This window comes from Tenrec ecaudatus, chromosome 16, assembly GCF_050624435.1.
Source record: "Tenrec ecaudatus isolate mTenEca1 chromosome 16, mTenEca1.hap1, whole genome shotgun sequence".
Classification (NCBI taxonomy): domain Eukaryota; kingdom Metazoa; phylum Chordata; class Mammalia; order Afrosoricida; family Tenrecidae; genus Tenrec; species Tenrec ecaudatus.
Window position 1 is genome coordinate 84,724,308 of NC_134545.1, and position 22,133 is coordinate 84,746,440.

General features: G+C 46.0%; 1 protein-coding gene across 1 annotated transcript in view; it reads left to right on the plus strand.

The window, feature by feature from the left end:
- Positions 1–21,291, plus strand: part of LOC142428878 (cytochrome P450 2C23-like) — a 39,292-nt gene extending 18,001 nt beyond the window's left edge. Inside the window, exons 3-9 of the mRNA XM_075533777.1 lie at positions 5,048–5,197; positions 6,919–7,079; positions 7,616–7,792; positions 8,199–8,340; positions 9,434–9,621; positions 19,682–19,823; positions 21,110–21,291. Coding sequence (XP_075389892.1) covers positions 5,048–5,197; positions 6,919–7,079; positions 7,616–7,792; positions 8,199–8,340; positions 9,434–9,621; positions 19,682–19,823; positions 21,110–21,291 — 1,142 coding nt within the window. The remainder of the gene's footprint in view (positions 1–5,047; positions 5,198–6,918; positions 7,080–7,615; positions 7,793–8,198; positions 8,341–9,433; positions 9,622–19,681; positions 19,824–21,109) is intronic.
- The last annotated feature ends 842 nt before the right edge of the window (positions 21,292–22,133 follow it).

Genomic DNA, 22,133 nt, shown 5'->3' on the forward strand with positions numbered 1-22,133 from the left:
TTTTGTGAGAAAACACTTACCACTTTTTTATTTGGGAGAGGTCCATTGGGGAGAACAGTGTATGGACCCTGACTGGCTTTTCTGCCCCCGCAACCTCCTGGGGCGGACAGACAAGGGTATGGTGGGAACAGGTGTAGCTGGCAATGGGAGAATTTGGGAGGTTTCGGGTGTCGCTTCAGAGGAGGTTGACTATGGAGGAAGCCAGGAAAGGGGGAGAGAGGGAGAGATTCTAGGGAGTCTGAAGGGTTCAGGGCTTCAGAGAGGGCAAAAGTGTTGGGGATGCAGCCGCCTCAGTTTCTGGGAGTGAGAGGGTAGCAGAAGGAGGTGGTAGTGAGGGACACTCAGAATTTGGAGGAGATTTTACTGGGGGTGCAGAAAAGGATTCAGAGGGTTCAGAGAAAGATGAGGGGGAGCACGCTCAGGGGCCTGATTACGAGAGCGTTTGGCAAAGAGAACTTGAGCAGGGCGACAGGTAGTAGAGAGGGATGGGAGGAAAAAAAGAAAAAGCCCTGAACATATGGGACTTCTGACCACTTGTCAGTTTGTTGACAAAAATTGTAGAGGTCGCAGAGAATGTTAAAATCGAAAGTACCAATTTCTGGCCAGTTAGACCCATTGTCTAATTGGTATTGTAGCCACACTTGGTTACAGAAAAAGACTAGACATTTGGGGCGAATGTCTGGAGCCAGGCCCAGCTTGGTGAGATTGGCCAGCAAGCATCCCAAAGGACTATCCTTAGGAGACTTAGACAGAGCATTTCCCATGTTGTCTCAAACTGCAAGGGGTATGGGTAAAGGAGAAGGATGTCTCCTGGTCTCTGTCCCCACGTATCAGATAGGAAGTGGCCCGGTAACCCTGAGAGGCGTCCTGGTCAGAGTTAGGGACCCAGGGGAGAAACCTGGACTCTCTGGGACAGGAAGGTTCCCTGATGCAGGCCACAGCTTTATTATACTGGCATTCCATGATGCTCACCTTCTGAACACGGTCACTGCAGACAAAATGGGCGCATTGGCAAATGTGGTGAAGAAAGCTGATGGTCCCCAGCTATCAGAAGAGATAGCATCTGGGATCTAATAATAAATAAGAGGCCATCTAGCTGAAAAGCAACAAAGCCCATATTGAAGAATCACACCAGCCTGTGTGATCGTGATGTGTCGATGGGATCAGGTATCAGGCATCAAAGAACAAAAAATCATATAATTGTGAATGAGGGGTATGCAGAGTGGAATGGAGACTGGAAACCCACCTGGACATCCCCTTACAGAAGGGTTGTAGGGAGGAGATGAGCCATTCAGAATGCAGTGTAGTACCAATGAAACACACAGCTTTCCTCTAGTTCTTCAATGCTTCTTCCAAATCATTATCATGATCCCAATTCTACCTTACAAATCCAGCTAGACCAGGGGATGTACACTAGTACAGATAAGAGCTGGAAACACAAGGAAGCCAGGACAGATGAACCCCTCAGGACCAGTGTTAAGAGGGGTGATACCGGGAGGGAAGGTGGTATAGAAAGGGGGAAACAATCACAATGAACTATGTATAACCTATTCCCTGGGAGACAGACAACAGAAAAGTGAGTGAAGGGAGACATGACAAAATAATCATAATTTATAAGTTATCAAGGGGTTGTGACAGAGGGAGATTGAGAGAGGGGAAAAAAGAAGAGCTGATACCAAGGGCTGAAGTAGGAAGAAAACAATTTGAGAATGATGGTGGCAACAAATGTGCTTGACACAATGGATGGATGTATGAATAAAATGATTTTTAAAAGAAATAGAAAGTATAACTAGACATACATTCCTTCACTGAGGAGTGCAAATACAACAAACTTGTTGGGATGCACTGAGGCGATTCAATTTAAAAATAAGTTGTGCAGCTTGTTGACGTCATAGGCACGAGAGAGTTGGACATGGGATGAGGATGCTTTGCACGATGGTGCGGATGAGGAGCACTGAAGCCCGCTGGACTGCCAAAAGCAGAACCACGTCGGGTTGGGGTAAGACCAGCCAGAAAACTTCTAAGAGGCAAGGATGACGAGATTCATCTCATGTGCTTTGGACGTGTGGTCAGGAGAGTCCGGTCCCTGGAGAAGGACATCATGCTTGGTAAAGGAGAGGGGCAGTGAGAAAGAGGGAGACCCTCCTCAAGATGGACTGACACAGCGGCTGCACCAATGGGCTCCAGCATCAGAACCACTGTGAGGACGGAGCAGGACCCGTGGGGGGAGGGGGCGCAGTTCTGCTGTATGTAGGGTCGCCGTGAATCAGAACTGACCGGATGGCTCGGAGTAACTGCCCCTGTGGGTTTCCAAGACTAAATATTTCAAGAGCAGACAATTTTGCCTTTTGCCCAAGGGGTGACTGGGGGTTTCAAACTGCTGACCTTGTGCTCAACAGCCCAATGTGTAACTATTAAGCCACCAAGGCTCTGGACATGCACACACGCACACACACATGTAAATAAGAAACTGATGCTACATGTGCATACCATGTGTCACATGGGAAATAAAAAGTCACCACAACTGGAGACCCAGGTCAGGGAAGCACAGCTTCATTCCACAGAAACCGCGTGAGCACCTGTCTCTACAATGAGTGGATGAACCCAGACTGGCCGGTCAGGCCGCAGGCTGCTGGCTCATGGGCCGTCGAGGCTGATCCGTCCGACATTGGTGGGCCATGCAGTAGGCTGCCGTCTCAAGTCTCAAACCGCGATGTCAGATGAGGAGCCAGATGCAGGATTTAGAGAGAGCAAAAGGCTGGCGGACTCTGCCAGAGCATTCATCTTGAGGAAGGGATTTCAAAAGGTTTCTGGGGAAAATTCCATGTTTTAATTCCACTTTCCCATTAACTTTTAAAAGACCCCTCATGTTGGATGCAGGCCACTCTACTGAGGAAACTCCATGTCAACTGATTGGCATTTCATAGCAAATCTGATCGTGGAGATGATTACATCATGGAGTGCTAACTGTCAAGCTGCCTCAGGACTCCCAGACTGGAGAATCATGGCCACCATGGCTCTGGACCACGTGGAGAAGGGACAAACATCCCTGCTGAGCCCTGTCCGAATTACTGACCCTCAGAATTTGTGAATATAATGAAATATTTCTATGTTTAAGCATTTTTTAAAAAACTACACCTAAGCATCAAATAACAATAGTTATATTAATATTAATATTCATTGAGTATTTTTATATACCACATACATAGTTGAATGTGTTATGGATATTATCGTATTTCATCAACATAGTGTTCCCAGGAGGAATGTACTCTTTAATTTGCAACAGATGCAGAATCAGAGGCGATAGGAGTAAAGGACGTTTCTAGGATAGAGCGTGTGGGAGCAGAGCTGTGGACGCAGTGTCTAGGTGTGGAGGCCGTAAGCACTAAGTAACCTGCCGCCATGCACTGCACACGGCGACTTGCACGTATCATCTTCCAGATGCTGCCATGCATTTTACACAGCCGTAGTGAAGGTACACAGAAACGTTGGCAAACGGATCTCTTTTAGGATACTCATATCGTTTCATGTATTTCTACATCGTTTTCAGAATAATCATTTCGCCGACGGCTTAGTTTGTGGATGACTAATGCTGACTTGGAGGAGCCTGGGTGTACTGGGGGCTGAGCACTGTGTGGTCAGCTGGAAAGTTGATGGTTCAAACCCACAAGTCGATCCACGGGAGACAGATGAGTCCGTGTACACCCCTGAACATGACAGCCTTGGAAACCCCCGGCAGCACCTCTGCTCTGCTCTGTCGAGTCGCTAGGAGTCAGAATCAATTCAGAGGCAGTGGGTTTGGAAGGGTTGACTGAGGACCCCTAGTGGTTCCATGGTTGCAGCACTTGCCTATTAACTGAGAGGTGGATGGTTTGACCCCAACAGCTTGTCTGAGGGCTGACGATTGGTGGTCTGCTTCCATCCAGGTACACAGCCTGGGAAGCCCTGTGAGACCCTGCTCCGCTGTCCTGTGGAACCACTAGGGACTGGCACCACCTTCATGGCAGTGGGTGTGGTTCCTTTTTAGTGTTCATTTACGGTAGCCACGCATATAATTGCCCTGTTGTTATTGTCTAAATGGCTTACAATTTCCTTAAGTTGGTACGGAGAGCGTCGCAGCATCCATCTGTATACCTTTGTAGAACTATTTCTTTCTGCAACTTTTAGAAGAGCAATCAATGGGTCAGAGACAGTTTTAGTCATTTTCTCTAAGTAATCCTTACATTTTCAAAATATGTAGCATCATGGAAAATTTATACAACCTCTACATGCTTGCTGATTTAGGGGATACGAAACAGATATTGAACTCATTGCATGTTGAACTAGGTGCAAGGTAAAGGGCCATGCATCCCAGGGAGTATTTGGAGAGGTCAGTCAGATAGCTAACTATAGGAGACCAAACCTCTGAAGAGAAATCACGGCAGGAATCAAATTATGTAATTCAAGGTAGAAAAGAGAACTTGCACTGAGACATTAAAAGACAGGGGGAAAACAAGCTTAAGGAAGATTCCCTCCTGCAGAAGAGTCTCAAGAAGGCTTCACAGATAAGCTTTTAGAAATGAGTGTGAAAGGAGAGCCAGACACTCAAAGAAGGAAACAGGGCAGGGACAAAATTGGGAGCCAGGAGCAAAATGAGGACACAAAATGGTGTGGTGAGTTTAGTGAGAAGATCACAGATCTCCTGTGAAACCAATTCCTCTGAGAGAGGGAAGTGTGAAACCAGAGCCCAGGGGAAGGGGTGTCGTGAGCTCACGTGCCATTTATAACGACCTTTCACACAGTCAGATGGAAGGAACAAACCCATGTGTGGGAATGCGCTCCACCTGCCAATAGTCGCCCCGTCCAATGCTACCATCTTCCCGTTCTGACCACAGCTTGGCTTGGTTTTTCTTTATCACAAAACTTGGTCGAAACCACAGAGCATGTGTGCCCTTACGTTGCCGGAGAAGGGGCCCTGGGGCATCAGGGGTGGACACAAGAGATGGGCCCTTGGGAACATTGGCTCTAGGACACAAAGTGCTTTCTGGGTCTTTGCTCTTTCCCCTAGGAATCGTTTTCAGTCAAGGAGAGAGGTGGAAGCAGATGCGGCGCTTCTCCCTCCTGACCCTGAGGAACTTTGGAATGGGGAAGAGGAGCATCGAGGAGAGGATCCAGGAGGAAGCCCGGTGCCTTGTGGAGGAGCTCCGGAACACAAAGGGTGAATCTTTCTCAGCAGACCTTTGGGAGCAAGGATGAGCCACCCACACTGACCTACACGATCCTCCTTGGGGAGGCACTTAGGAGTTGCCTGCCGTGTTAGTCCAGGTAGACTAGAGAAACAAATTCATAGAGACACTCCTGTGAATTACAAAGAGATTTATATACAAGAGCAATTGAACATTGAGAAAACATCTCAGCCCAGTCCAGATCAAGTCCCTAAGTCCGATATTAGCCCATATGACTGATACTAATCTAGAAAGTCCCCCTCTGACTCACGAAACACATGCCGTGATGCCGAATGTAGATCACAGGCCAGTCGCTGGGTCCAGTGGCATTGGAAACATCTCGGCGCTGACAGAGGTCTCTGCATCAGGGAGGGTCCATGCGTCTTGTCAGTGGTTTTGTCTCCCAGGATGTGAAGTAGTGAGAGTCTCTCCCGTCTCCAAGGAGGAAAATACCAGATTTCCCAGAATACTCAGGAGAAGGCCACGCCCACACAGAGGTCTCATTGAATATGATCTGCTTGACAGCTAGACTCCACCCCTCCACTCTTAATCCTCCAACTGACAAACGATTATATATCTACCACAGCTGCGAAGCAGCAAGGTCGGTAGTTTGAAACCACCAGCTGCTCCTCAGGAGAAACTCGACTCTTTCCATTACAGGAAAGATCCGCAGTCTTGGAGACCCACCTGGACGGTTCTATGCTGGCCGAGTCAGAATCAGCGGCATCAGTGAGGGTCCCAGCCCAGCATCTGATCTGATGAGTTAGTGCAGAGAAAGGAGTGGGATGGATAGTGAGTCAGGACCCTGGCTTCCTTGTGTCTTGGCTGATGTCCCAACAGGGGCTCTTACCCAACCAGACCCAGCCCCACCCTTGGAGAGCCCATTCCACCGCACAGCTACCCTGGGGGACAGAGCATCACTGTTCCACAGCTTCTCCATGACGGTCACTCTTGATGGAAGCAGACTGCACAGCTCCCTCTAATGGAGATGCTGGGGGGTGTCTTCACTACCCACCTCTTGGTTAGCAGCCTCCTGCTTTAAACACTGTGTCCCTAGGGCCCCCTGAGCACTACGAGTCCAGACATACAGACACGGAACTTAGCTCCACTAGGACATTTTCCTCATCCTAAACAAATAGGGCTATAAGTCAGACATCAGAACGAGAATTGAGTGATAGAAAACATGTCCATAATCCTCCAAAGCTCCCCGCCTTCACGTCTATGCCACTCATAGCGCCTCCGTAGGACAGGGAAGAGCTGCCCCTGTGGGTGTCGCAGACTGTCACTGTTTTTCCAAGAGTAGAAAGCCCCACTTTCTCACCTGGTGCAGGCTGGTGGCTTTGCTTGTACAGAATATGCAGCATGCGTTCAATACTGCATGACACGATGGGTGCTGTTATTAGACTGGGAAGTCCTGGGTGGTGCAAATGGTTAATGTGCTCAGCCTAAAGGCCTGGTAACCTCTCCACAAAGTCAGCCATTAAAATCCCTACGGATCAGAGTCCTTCTGGAACACCCGTGGAGTCGCTGTGAGTCCGAACCAACTTGACAGCAGGGGTGCTGTTCCTGGAGCACTGCGGTCAGTCTTAGGAACAGGGTGATCGTACGTCGCCCTGACTGTGTCTTCACCTGAGCAGAAGAGGTCTTGTGCTTGGGATGACACAGCAGGATGTTGCCCTTTCTCCATGTGAGAGCTGTTCTTCTCTTACACCAGCCCAGCCCTTTGACCCCTCCTTCATCTTCTCCTGTGCTCCTTGTAATGTGATCTGCTCCATCCTCTTCAACGAGCGTTTCCAGTACACTGATGAGAGATTCCTGCACCTGATGAATTTGCTAAATGAAAATTTCAGGTGCCTCAACTCTCGATCAATCCAGGTGAGGCTAAGACTGTCTCTGCACTTGGGGTTCTCTTCCTGACTCAGAATGCCTTCAGAAGTAGGGGGGAGGAGCTGCTGACCCACTCCAGGGAGCAAGTGCCAATGTGGGCAGGCCACCTTCCCTCAATCTTGGCAGGATGGAGGACTGCAGATCACTTAGCCCAGCATCGAGGCCACGTTGCCCTCTGCTTCCCACCATGGGTTTACTCAGACAAAAGAAGGCAGAACATTCTGCTCTCAAGTTTCTTGTAAGGTCCCTAACATCCTATTGTCCGCTGTGGCCAGGCGCAGTTGAACTGAGCAAGCAGATGGGGAAGGGCGACTCCTTGAATGGGAGGCTCAGAATTCACTTTTCTTTATGAAAGCCGGGGAAGGATGCTGCATGGTCAGATAGCTCAGAGGGTTAGGTGTTCCATTCCATAAGCTGGTCTCCTTTCACAAACTGAATCTCCTGTGTGTGTGTGTGTGTGTGTGTGTGTGTGTGTGTGTGTGTGTGTGTACACACATATCCCCTTTGTTTCTCCCCATTTTCAGTTGTATAATCTCTGGCCAAGACTCATAAAACATCTTCCTGGAGAGCACAGAGCATTCATAAAAAGAACTCAGGACATGAGGGATTTCATCCTGGAGAAAGTCAAGGAACATCAGGAGTCTCTGGATCCGAACAACCCTCGGGACTACATTGATTGTTTCCTGAACAAGATGGAGCAGGTACCCCCTGCGCTGTCATACCCAGGCCCCGTACCCGTCATTCCATGCAAGTACAGCACGCGGGCATAGTTACACCATGTAGGTAATGATGGATATTTTGGTATCTCATAGCGACAGCAGACGCTGCCCTCATGAATAATGTGCTGCTGGTTACGGCCACGTCGGCGCTGACTCGTGCCAGCCTGATGTCTGACAGAATGCGTTGCCTGGTTCTGGGCCATCACCACGAGGCTTGGGAAGCCATGCCTGTGGCTGTTGAGTCAATCCATCTCTCCCCTCTTAGCTGACCCCCTGCTTGACCAGACGTGCCTGTCCTTTCTCAGCATTGGTCTTCCCAACGACATGTCCAAAGTAAAGGAGTCACAGTCTCTTGAACTCATGTGGCCACGAACTCTTCCACTTTCAGGAGAAAGACAATCCGGCATCTGAATTTAACTTGAGGAACTTGGCAGCTTGTGGATCTAATTTGTTTGTGGCGGGAACAGAGACAACGAGTAGCACCCTGAGATTCGGGCTCCTGCTGCTAATGAAACACCCAGCAGTGGAAGGTACATCAAACTCCCTAAGAGCCATGGAAAGATGGGGTCAGGGCCCGGGAGGAGGAGAGGGAGAAACTGGCCGGTATCTGCTGCCTGTAGAACACCAAGCAATGGGCCGTTCGTTGTGGGTTTACTTTTATAGATCAGAATCCCATCTGATGGCGTTGATGAGATGAAGCAGTCTCTTGAGCACACAACACTTTGAATGAAGCTTACAAATGGAGGGGTCTTCTGAATTCCATGCCTCATTTTTGAGACACAAAGCCAGAGAAGGAGCCCGAATTAGATGAGGACACTTCTCATTTTCTGCCTGCCGCTGCCTGACAGTGGCTCTTAACATATTATTTTACCTTGCGGGCCCATGTTTTCACACCTTGACAAGGGATCTGGCTCCCCAAGCACGATTTCTGGCGCCAATCACCCTTGAAATCCAAAGCTTTTCGAATTTATGTTCGTTCGATTTTCTCCAACATTACTCTCAGAGCTCAGACCCTCAGAAGCCAGTGTGTGTCGTGCGTAAAAGAGACAGAACCTGCCAGCCCTCTGAAATGCGTAGGACAGAGTATACGGCTGACAGAGAGAGGACTCCACCAGAGTGAGCGTTCAACATGGTCTCTCTGCAGGGGCTTGGCCAAGAATTGGGGGACAAGCCAAGAGCTCTCCCGCTTGGCTGCTCACCTGTACATGAGAACAAACCTATTAAAGCCAAAAAATGCTCAAACCAGAAACAGCCAAACTCACTGCCATCAAGTCGGTGCCCCCTGAAAATGGCCCGTTAGAGCAGGGTCAGACAGCCCCTGGGAATTCCTGAGCCGGTAGCTCTTCACAGGAGGAGAAAGCCCCACCTTTCTCCCGCGGAGCGGCTGGTGGTTTCGAACTGCTGGCCCTGTGGGTAGCAGCCCAGCATGTAACCACTGCACCACCACGGCTCCTATTGGCAGCCAGCTGGACAGTGAAGAGTCCCTCAGCAGCATGGCAGCGTGCTGGTTAGGAACTGCCTTTGGGACCCTTCTCCAGGCCCCTTTCTGGGGGCGGGGCAAAGCCTTTCTGGGTCTCCAGGGAACAGACCCCTGAGCGGCATTTTCGATTTATGTCTCTGCAGCCAAAGTGCATGAAGAAATTGACCGGGTGATTGGCCACAAGCAAAGCCCCTGCACGATGGACAGGACGAAGCTACCCTACACGGAGGCTGTGTTGCACGAGATACAAAGATTCATCACCCTCCTTCCCTGTAATCTGCCCCACTCCGTGACCAAGGACACGGAATTCAGGACATACGTCATCCCTAAGGTCAGACCAGCCTGGCAGAGCCGGCGGGGTGGGAGGGACTCTGTGGGACCTGGAAGGGTCTGTGGGACGTGTCATTCCTGGGTCAGAGAGACTGGTGACTGAGTCACAGGAAGAGCAGAGGGCAGCGTTACAGAATCTGAGCTTGAAAGCTTTCACTGTGACCATTGACCCTGGTACAACCCCTTCCCTCTGCGGGTCCTTCTCTGTCTTTGTAGAATCCAGGAGGCTGGCCCAGGGCTTCCAAGGCTCCTTGCTCTGCTCATATCAAATGTGTCAATGTCAAATGAGCAACGATTTGGGTGAATAAGTCTCTTGGAACCTGAAATCTGAGCCAAGCAACACACAGACAGACAGGGACAGGGAAGGATGGGACATGTGCCTCCACTTGAGCCCAGTCTGCCTCGCCTTCCTTTATTTGGACCTCTCTCCTCCCATGACGATTGGAGGGAGCGCTGCCCCGGGAAGTCCCTATGGATAGAACACTAGCCTGTGTGCATCCAGGGGAAGCCATCAGGCTTGTGTAGTGAGTAAGAGCTTGGATTTGACCTTTCACCTCTTTCCGAACATAAAAGAGGCATAAAAGATGTCAACCCCGTCTGAAAATGCTACTATACTCCCAAAGGTCAGTAGAGAAGTCTTTTAACACATCTCACTGTCACTGAGTCAGTGCTGACTCAAGGCGACCCTCTTGGGTTTCTGAGATTGTAATTGTTTTTTTAATTTATTTTTTTATTGTAATTGTTTATGGGAGTCGAAAGCCCCGTCTTTCTCCCTCAGACCTGCTAGTGGTTTCGAACTGCTGACCATGTGGATCACAGTCCAACGCATCACCACTACACCAACAAGGATCCCTTGAACACTTTAGGTCCCCAACACAACAGAACAGCACACTGCCATCCAGTCTATTCTGACTCGTGGCAGCCCTACAGGACAGGGTAGAATGGCCCCCTGGTGGTTTTCTGAGACTGCAACTCTTTATGGGATTAGAAAGCCTCGTCTTTCTCCTATAGAGTGGCTGGTAGTTTCGAACTGCCCACCTGGTAGTTAGCAGCTGAATGTGCAACCACTATGCCTCCAGGGCTCTTCCACCTAAGGCCTAGCTTTACATTAAAAAGCACTATCCAGTTAGCATGGTATTATATATTACAACAGGAACACCAGAATGATTCGACATCATGCGAGCCAGTCAGTATAGAAAATGCACTTGATAATGTTCAGCCTTCACTCTTGATATTTTAACCTTCAATGGACCAGGAATAGATGAATGTCTATTTAATTAGAGAAAATAGATCTCTCAAGCAAATGTCCCAATTATTTCATTAATAAAAGACTAGAACCATTCTCCTTAATAACAGAAATAAGACAAGGCCATCCATTACCATTATTATTCACTATGAACCAGAAAATAGAAAGCAACAAGAGACATAAAATGATTTAAAGGTGGCCGACTTGCAGGTCATAAAATAGCACTTGGAAAACGCAAGAGAATTAAAAGAAATGCCATTGCAAAAATGATGATAATAATTGGGTACCAATCATGTTTGCAAAAAAACGATGGTTACTCTCTAAAATACAAAATCATTTAAAAGAGATAATGAAAGTTTTTCATGACTCAAAACAACAAAGAAGGTAAAACACTTAGGAACAAACAAGTGATTCACGAGATTGATTTAAAGAAAGAAAACTTTAAACTTTTACTAAGAGATAACAAACATTATAAATAAGTCAATCTATGTATATAATGAGATCTAAATCCAAATATCAACCCGATATTTTTCCTTAGTACTAGACGAACAGATCCCAAATCTGATATGGAACACTGAGAAATAAAGAATCTCAGGAGTAGTTCCTGCCAAACATTGAAACATACTCTAAAGCCATAGTCAAATTAAGGCAGTGACATACAGCTCCTTGGATAGGCAGATCAATGATGACGGGCCTAAGAAACAAAGCTACATACACATGGGATCATAGGACATGATAAAGATGTCCTTTTTCCTTTTACCCAGGAGGGGAAATCTGAATTATTCGGTAAGCACCAAAGCAGTTACCCTCAAGGCCACCCCACTTGGCCGGTATCTTTTGAAGCTGAGCACCAAGCCTTTCTTCTGAGGTACCGGGGACAGACGCCAGTCTTCATGCAAGAGCCCAGTGTTGTCACTGTTTACACCTTGCTGGGACTCGATTACTTAAGAGATATTGGCAAACTCCCAGTGGAGTTGGAAATAAATACAGGCAAACCTACATAAGTAAGCCAGAACATGCATGAGGGAGAAAATTGTAAGAAAATGAAGAATAATTCCCACTCACACATAGAAGTGTTCAAATGCACCCTGGGAAAGACTGAAAACTTCTGACACCTGAAAACACAAGCCCCCACCCCCACCCCACGGAGTGCCGGCTCTCACAGCTTCACAAAGGGACAGAACCCTCTTCCTAGCTTACAGGTGACTCAGATGTGCGCATGCTGAATCTTAAACTATAAACGTACTGAGTTAAAGGGAAATATGTTGTGTTGTTGTTGAGACTGTCAGAAGACAAAAGCCTTCCTGACATTGACCAAAGGAGGGCAGAGGTGGGAGTGGACAAGAGATGACCAATTTAAGAACGGATAAATTTAATTACATGCACATAAGACAAAAATCTACCCAAAGACACAAGGTCAAAAGATAACTGGCAAATTGAGGGGAAATGCCATGTAATGCACAAGAGCCAAGGACTCGGGGCAGAGGAACCAGATGAGCATCTAAAGCCACTGCTGTGTGCCACCGAGATGCTGCCAGCTCATGGTGACCCAGGCACTGTTGGCATGAGCAAAACCCAACCCCCAACACTGAAAGTACAAAGGCCAGAATGTGAAAATTCGATGAAAGAATTACAAACAGCTTTTAAGTGTGTGGAAATGAGAGATTGCAATGAATGAAATGAAACAAAGTGTATAAATTGTGTCGTCTCCAAGGAGGGAATCTTGAAATAAAATCATTGTATTGGAGGCTCGTACAACTCTTATCACAATCCATCAAGGCATCCATTGTGTCAAGCACATGTATACATTTGTTGCCCTCATCATTCTCAAAACATTTGTGTTCTGCTTGAGCCCTTGGTATCAGCTCCTGGTGTTTCCCCTCTCTCCCTCTTCTCGCCTCCCTCATAAGCCCTTGATAATTTATAAATTACTACTATTTTGTCACATCTTACACTGTCTGACGTCTCCCTTTACCCACTTTTCTGTTGTCCGTCCCCCAGGGAAGGGATTCTACGTAGATCCTTGTAATCAGTTCCCCCTTTCCACCTCACCCTCCCTCCACCTTCCCAGTATCGCCACTCTCATCACTGGTCCTGAAGGGATCAGTTGTCCTGGATTCCCCGTGTTTCCAGTTCCTAGCTGTACCAATGTACATCCTCTGGTCTAGCCAGATTTATAAGGTAGAATTTGAGATCATGATAGTGTTGGGGGGAGGATTTAAGAACTAGAAGAAAGTTGTGTGTTCCATTGTTGCTACACTGCACCCTGACTGGCTCGTCGCCTCCCTGCAAACCTTCTGTCGGGGGGTGTCCAGTTGCCTACAGATGAGCTTTGCGTCCCCAATCTGCACTGCCTCTCATTCACACTGATATGATTGTGTGTTCTTTGATGCCTGATCCCTGATCCCTTCGACACCCATGATCACACAGGCTGGTGTGCTGCTTCCATGTGGGCTTTGTTGCTTCTGAGCTAGATGGCCGCTTGTTTACCTTCAAGCCTTTAGGACCCCAGACACTATATCTTTTGATAGCCAGGCACCTTCAGCTTTCTTCACCACATTTGCTTATGCACCTGCTTTGTCTTCAGTGATTGTGTCCAAAGGTGAGAATCATGGAATGCCAATTTAATAGAACAAAGTGTTCTTGCCTTGAGGGAGTACTCAAGTATAGACCCAATGTCCGTCTGCTACCTTAACTAAACCTAGAAATATATTCACATAGATCTATTTCCCTATCATCATGTAAATATAGTCACATATGTACATGCCTGTATTTAGACCTCTATAAATGCCCTTTGCCTCCTAGTGCTTTCCTCTATTTCCTTTGACTTTCCTCTTGTCCCACTATCATGCTCAGCCTTCATTTGGGTTTCAGTGATTCCTCTCAGTTACATTGTCATTGATCAATCCCTATCAGGCCTCTTACACCCTCCTTCCCACTACTTTTAGATCACTTGTTATTCCCTTGTCCTTGGTTTTGTTAACATCACTTCCATTTTCCAACCTCCCCCTTTCCCATGTCCTGCTGGAACCATCAGACCCTTTGTTTTCTCCTCCAGACTGTTCATCCACCTATCTTATCTACATAGACCTGCAGAGTTAATAATATCCACAGAAAACAAGACAGAGCAAAACAAAGCAACAAAAGAAAACTAAAAAACCAATGACAAAAAAGAGAAAAGCCTGTAAAGAGTTCAGTCTGTTTGTTGACCTTTAGGAGTGTTTTCCAGTAGAGTCTGATGGGATGCTACACCTTCATCTGGGGACTTCCTTGCTCTGTTCCCCTTGCTGTTCTGTTGCATGCCCTTAGTGTTTTGCCTCCGTGGGGATGGGGTCAGATCAGGCACAATTCCGACACTGTGACTCCAGTGTTGTCCCCTGTAGGGCTATGGGTCAGTGAGGGATGTCATGTCTCCTAGTGGGGTCAGCCATATGGCCCTCTTTGTGCATTGGCTGCTCTGAGCAGGGATATCGTCCTCAAGGCTTGGTGGGCCAGGGTGTGCTCCACTCTCTCTTCCTCCCCCTTCCTTTACTGCTTGTGCTCTGATCATACATGTCCCTCTCCCTGCGCTGTAGCTTCAGTGCTGTCCTCTGAAGTGAATTCTTCTTGGGGGATGGGTGGGTGTCCATGTAGTTGGGATTGGGGCCAGGTCCTCAGACCTCTCTCTGGGTTCCCTGCTTCATGCCAGTATGTTTCATTCACATCTCGGACCACCGGGTTGAAGTCTGGTCCCTCTTTCCCTGTGGAAATATAAACAATACCCTCCCCTTGGATGGATCAGTGCCCTGTTCCACCAGCTACCCAATTCTCTCTTTTTTTTTCCTTTGTCCCCTTTCCTTTTTAGTTGGCTACAATATGCACCCATGGATTTGGTCTGGTCCCTGCCATACTACCTGGACCTTACCCCAGGAATGCTTGTATACAGTAGCTTTTTCCCTATGCCCCTTTTGCATTTCTTTTTTAAGCTTACCTCAGTGGACTCATGTTGTACTTGTCTTTTTATGCTTGGCTTACTTCAGTTAGCATAATTTCCTCCAGTTCCTCCCATGAAGTGACGTACTTCATGCATTCATCACTGCTTTTTAGAGATGCGTAGTACTCCATTGTATGTATGTACCACAGTTTAATCCTTTCATCTGCTGATGGGAATTTGGGTTGCTTCCAACTCCTTCCAATTGTGAACTGTACCGTGATGAACATTGGGGCACAGATGTCTGGCCATGGTTTGTTTCTTGCCTCTTCTGAGCATATGGCCAGAAGGCAGATTGCTGGGTTGTGTGGTAGCTCAAATTCTATCCATTTTTTATACAGCCAAATCATGTCCATAGTGGCTATACATACGAACAGGTCCACCAGCAGTGAGTGACAGTTCCTATCTCACCACAACCCTTCCAACACTTGTTGCTTTCTGATTTTTTTGAATAGGGTTTCTAACTCACAGCCTTCAAGTAGATTCTGACTCATGGCAACCTTATTGGACAGTGTAGAACTGTCCCTGTGAGTTTCCAAGACTTTAAGTCTTTATGGGTATAGAAAAGGGAAAGAAATTCATTTTTACTCTATAGTCATTTGTACCTTTTTCACTTTTTATATAAAGTATTCATGCATTTGTCAAGGATTTCATCTTGTTTGGATCCACAATTAGTCCACAATCAATGCTCATGGGAACACCACTCAAGAGATCAAATGATACAGTATATTGGGTCAATCTTCTGCACCTGCTTTAAAGCAGTGGCTCTCAATCTTCCTAATGCCCCACCCTTTAATACAGTTCCTCATGTTGTGGTGACCCCAACCATAAAATCATTTTTGTTGCTACTTCATCACTGTCATTTTGCTACAGTTATGAATTGGGCAACCCCTGTGAAAGGGTCATTTGACCCCCAAAGGGTGGCGGCCCACAGGTTGAGAACCGCTGCTTTAGAGTGTTGAAAAGCAGAGATGTCACTTTGAGGACTCATGTGCACCTGACCCAAAAGCCATGGTGTTTTCAACTGCTTCAGATGCATATTACAATTGTCCATTATCTATGGAACACTAGAAAAAACAAAACCCTGCTACCTTTGGATGATGGTGCGATGAAGGACATTGAAAGCTCCATGGGACCTATGGGAAACTGTTTTCAACAAGAAGATGGCCCTAGGTCATGACCCCTGTTCCTCTGGTGGATATCTGTATGTTGATGTTTTTTCTTTGTCTTTTTTTTTTTTTTTGCTTTGGTTTGGTTTTTCTCTTTACTTATGATTGTTATTATTTTGTTTTTGTTTTTGGTGTTGATCTATACAAGAAAGCAGGATGGGCGGTCTTAAGGAGACAGTGGCTGGACCAACAGTTCTTGAGGGGCATGGGAGGGGAGAAGGGGGCAGGGAGGTGAGTGGGGAGCCCACAATTACAGGTCCAGGGGAATAGTAAGAGTTCTAAAATGAACGGTGAGGAGGGTGTGGCTTTTGGGGGGCATGTCTGTCAATCAAATTGTATCTGAGAAGAATTGCTTAGAGGTGAGCAACATACAAGCATAATAGTAGGGTAGGAGGAAAAAAATCAAAACTGAATATATATGTGCATTTATGTATAAACATATATATGTGTATGTACATATGTAAATGCAACAAGGAAACAGATGGACTTTGGACCTCTACTTAAATCTTACCTCTGTACAAGAATAGTTTGTTGTAATAATGTGGCAATGTATGATCCTCACCTTCCTAACATGATCACTGAAGACCAAATGGGTGCATAAGCAATTGTGGTGAAGAAAGCTTATGGTGCCTGGCTATCAAAAGCTATAGTGTCTGGGGTCTTAGAGGCTTGGGGTTAAACAAGTAGCCATCTAGCAGGGAAGTAATGAAGCCCACATGGAGGAAGAAGCACACCAACCTGTGTGATCATGAGGTATTGATGGGAAGAGGTATCACAAGTTCAAAAAACATACATCCAAATGAATATGAAGGGAACTGGACATGGTGGAGACTCAAAGTCCACCAGCAAGAAAATTGGACAGTCCCTCTTAGAAGGGCCTCACAGAACAGAGGATAAATCCAGGATGCAGTGTGACACTGAGGAGCCACACAATTATCCCCTAGTTCTTTAAGATTCCTGCTTCATTCCTGGGTTTCGGCACACACACATACAAAATGTTTCCGGGACGTGACTCAGTGGATTCCAACGGAGTCAAAACTCCAAGTCTCTCTGTCCCTCCTGAGTCCAGGAAGAAAAGAAATTCCCCCCGAAGTAAGCTTTGAGGATTTGAGGCAAGAATAAAATCGAGCTCTTTGTAAGGGAGGCAGCAATAACGAGAAAGACCACAGGACACCGTGCGAGTTGCAAACTCCACTTCCTCTCCAGCAGTTGATTATTACCCATGACCATGGACAGCTTCATGTGTTACATGGCTGGAGAAAAGAATCCACTCAGCCTATGGAAATGTGCTCAGAGCGATCACACCCGACTTGGAGGGCATCGGTCTACACAATCGACAACTGAGGCCGTCCACGAACACTTTCTCACACAGATGACACGGTTCACAAAACAAAGACAGTTGGCGGTTTCCTTGAGGTCACCTGTGGACGGGTGAGGAATGCAGACTGGGCTTCTACTGGGTGATGCGCTTAAAGGGGCAGCATCATACAGTAGTTGATTTTAGGAATGACGTACAGGGATTCTTCATCATATGCTATAGTTTTCATTGGGCTCATAATGCATCCCTGGTGGAAGTTGACACAGATTTATTTTTGTTGTTGCTATTTATTTATTTATTTTAGCGCTAGGTTAGGGTTAGTGCTCAGCTTTGGGCTTGGTTTAGCTTTAAGTCTGGGTTAGGGCTAAAGTGATAACACCTGGGTTAAGGATTAACAGTTAAGGGCTAGAGCTAGCGTTAGGGTTGACACAGCTATAAGGAGACATCTCAAGAGCGTGTGAGGATTCCTTGTGGCACCAGGGGCTCATTTCATGAAGCAAACATTAATATAAATGTTTAAGTGGTCTAGGAAAGTTCATATCAGGCTAGCCTCAAGATCTTTACTTGTATTACAGTTTTGTCACAAAGAAATATTCCTCTCATACAACCACTGAAAACAAATGTGTTTATAAGCAAATGTGATGAAGAAAGCTAATGGTGCTCGGCTATCAAAAGATAGCATCTGGGGTCTTAAAGGCTTGAAGATAAACAAGTGGGCATCTAGCTGAGAAGCCAAAGCCCACATGGAAGAAGAAAACTAGCCTGTCTGACCACAAGGTGCAGAAGGGACCAGTTATCAGACATCAAAGAGCTAAAAACCATATCAGTGGGTGCCCACCTCCCTGATACTATATATGAAGACAAACATGTGCATAAGCAAATGTGAAGAAAGCTGATGGTGCTCAGCTATCAAAAAATATAGCGTCTTGGGTCTTAAAGGTTCAAAGATACACAAGTGACCATCTAGCTCAGAAGCAACAAAGCCCACATGGAAGAAACACACCAGCCTGTGTGACCACGAGCTGTCGAAGGGATCAGGTATCAAGCATCAAAAAAACATATCATTGAAAAGGTGGGTGAGTTCAGAGTGGAGACTCAAAGCTCAATGGTAGTCAACGGACACCCCTTACTGAAGGATTGTTGGGAGGAGATGAACCAGGCAGGATGCAGGGTAGCAACAATGAAACACATAACTTTCCTCTAGTTCTTAAATGCTTCCTCCCCCCAACTCTCATGATCCCAATTCTACCTTACAAATCTGGCTAGACCAGAGGATGTACATTGGTACAGATAGCAACTGGAAACACAGGGAATCCAGGACAGATGACACCTCCAGGACCAGTGGTGAGCGTGGCGATGCCTGGAGGGTGGAGAGAATGTGGGGTAGAAAGGGGGAACTGATTACAAGAATCTACGTATAGCCTCCTCCTTGGGCGAGGGACAGCAGAGGAGGCGGGGGGAGACATTGGACAGTGTAATATATGACAAAATAATAATAATATATGAATGATGAAGGGTTCATGAGGTAGGGGGGAGTAGGGAGGGAGGGGGGAAAATGAGCAGCAGATATTAAGGGCTCAAGTAGAAGGCAAATGTTTTGAGAATGATGATGTCAACAAATGTACATATGTTCTTGACACAACGGATGTATGCATGGATTGTGATAAGAATTGTACGAGCCCCCAATAAAATGATTAAAAAAAAAAAGAAATATTCCTCCCATCGACTTTGTACAAAAGACAGCTCTGCCAAAATGTCCTCCCCCAGAGCGTATTTCCATAAGGCCTTAACTTAACCAGAGGAGAAACCTCTTTCTCAGGTTTATGGCACTTAGCACTTAATGCACTCTCAGGAGCTTGTAAGGAGAATATATACACGGTCCCAGAGAGGCAGTTGGATAAGCGTCATTCCTACTACTTCAGTAGAGTAGATCCTAACAATATAGCATTTGTGTGACTGGGATCTTTATGGGAGCAGATAGTCTTTCTCAGGCAGGGTGCCTAGTGAGTTCAAACCATGGCCTTTAGGTTGATGGTCCACCCCTTGTCCAACAGGGGCACCATGGACTCTTAGAGAATCAGCAAAGACTGAGTTAAATTCAATCACACCGTTGTGTTCTAAAAGGCTTTCCTATTTTTTTTCCTTTATAACAGAATGGTTTTATTATTAGGTGAGATCATGTATAAAATGTATATGATAGTGTCTATAAAGTAAGCTATAACTCAAGACAGTGAGTCACCAGAAAAGTTTGAAAGAACTCACCCGTCCTATACCTACTATGTTAAGAATTTAAGCTTGTCTCTGAATCAAGGATAAGTAAAATCAAATACCTGTCCATTCTGCATTTCTTGCTTCTAGGGCACTACTATATTTCCGGTACTGTCTTCAGTCTTGTTTGATGACAAGGAGTTTTCTAATCCAGAGAAGTTTGACCCGAACCATTTTTTGGATAAAAACGGCAACTTCATGAAATCAGACTACTTTGTGCCCTTTTCCCTTGGTAAGTACAAATAACCCCCCATACCATACATGGACCCTGTGGACCATTTCTAGACCACTGAATTCATTACATCTCATTGGATGATTGCAAAGTCAATCATTTCAAAATCTTACCATCCAAACTTAGATAGAGCCATTTAAGTCTCTAACCAATAAAACCACTCACTGTCATCGAGTCAATACTGACCCATGGAGACTCTATTGGGCAAACTAGAACTGCCTCTGTGGGTTTCAGACATTGAAACTCTTCACAGGAGCAGAAAACCTCAGCCTTTCCCCACGGCAAGACTGCTGAGTTCATAACCACTGTGCCCCTCCATCCAATGGGATCAGATAAATTACCCAGGGACTAGGTTGTGGTTTAACAATTGAACATAATGACAGTTTAACAAATAACAAGTCAATCCAATGGAGAGGGTACGTATTACCAGATGACCAAGGGAACTGCCATTGCAAACTTTATTGACCTTTTTTTGTAAAATCGTCTTTCTTACCCAAAACAGAGTGGCTAACTGTGTGAGTTTTCTGTTTCTGAGACCTCGAGGCCATGGAGGGGACCTTGGTCACCTCATCTTCTTTCTTTCTCTCTACACTTCAGAGCCCCACATACCCCTGCTGCCTCTGGACCAGAGCTGAGTAGCTCCTTGTCGCTATCGCCATGTCAACCAATTTAGGATTGGTGGCACACAATCTTTCCCCTTGTTATTCTTTGTACCCTGTTGATGATTCCCCCCCCACACACCTTAATCCTCTTATTTAGAGCTACAGAAATTATAACCATACAACAAAAAAATAATGGAAGATGCAGAAGAGAGAGAGAGAAGAAAGTTCTGCCCTCTCACCTTATGGAGATAAACATTATTTTACTACGTATACTTCAAGTAATTATTCCTGCATACAACAGATGTATATTATAGAAGCAAATGTAGTCCTGATCTATTTGATAAAGTGCTTTTACTAATATTCCATGACTAAACAACTGTCCGTTGTAAACATATTCTTTCAGAAATGGATGCATAATTTCTTACATCCATCCATGGATGTCGGGCTTCACCTAATTCATTAGTATCATACACAATGGATGCAACTGACATCCTCACACGAATTTCCATTTCTTGCAGAGAAGTTCTCAGAAGGGGAATCACTGGATGAAGTTGTGTAAACTTCTTTAGAGGGTTTCAATTTGTGATGCTTTGCCGGTTAACTGTCCTCTAGCAGATGTGGGGTTCTGGGTAGGTCCTCAATGGTGTTACGTAAGCGAGCTGCCGAGGTGCTTCCTCTTTCCAGGGAAACGAGCTTGTGTCGGAGAGAGCCTGGCCCGCATGGAGCTCTTCCTCTTCCTCACCGCCATCCTGCAGAGCTTTTCCTTGAAGCCCGTCACTGCGCCTCAGGACCTGCCCCTCAAGCCTCTTACTAGTGGGATCATCAATTCCCCACCACCTTTCAAGTTATGCCTCGTTCCGAGATAAGACAGAAACTCTTATCCATTCATCATCTGCACTGGAAATCAATGTTCTTCCCTCTACTGGAAATTTATTTCATGTCGATCTCTTCCTTTCAAATGCCACTTAGGCTAGAAACACCATGCACTAAAAAGTTGATGGAAATTTGGTGAAATCTACAAATATTTTGACAAAAGTGACTGGATTCTGTGAAGTGCAAGGTACACCATGGCCTCTGAAGCCAGCTCTGATCCAATCAGACCAGTCTGATAGATGGCCTGGATCATGGGCAATCAACAAACAGTAGCGCCTTTACCATTTCTTGCTAAGGAGCCCTGGCAGTCATTGGGCTGCTCTCTATAAGCTCGGTGGGTCAAACCCATCAGCTGCTCCATGGGAGGAAAATGAGGCTGTCTATTCCCATAAATATTTCCAGCTTCAGAAACTAGGGAGCAGTTCTATTCCATTCTTTCCAGGATCACTGCAATTCAGAGTTCACTAAGTGGGTTGGGTTTCACTATTTTGGTGCTTTTAGATATAATGGTAATTTCTAGTTTGTTGGTTTGGTTTTAAACTAGACACCATTATAGACTGATCTATGTGTATTTTTCTGTTTCCAATTGAAATAGTTTTTATGAATTTTGTCACGTTAAAAAAATAAAGCTTATTCTCAATAAAGATTTTATAGTTGACTTCATTCTCGGGAGAAGACTCCAAAGTCAAATGTATTTTATAGAGACCCCTTTATTAATTCTTTAGAGAAAAGGCAAGACAAAGACAAATGATGCAGATGAGAGAGACCATCAGCACGAAGCCGTAATGGTGGCCAAGAGATTGAAACTACGCTGCTAATTATAGGATCTAGAAAA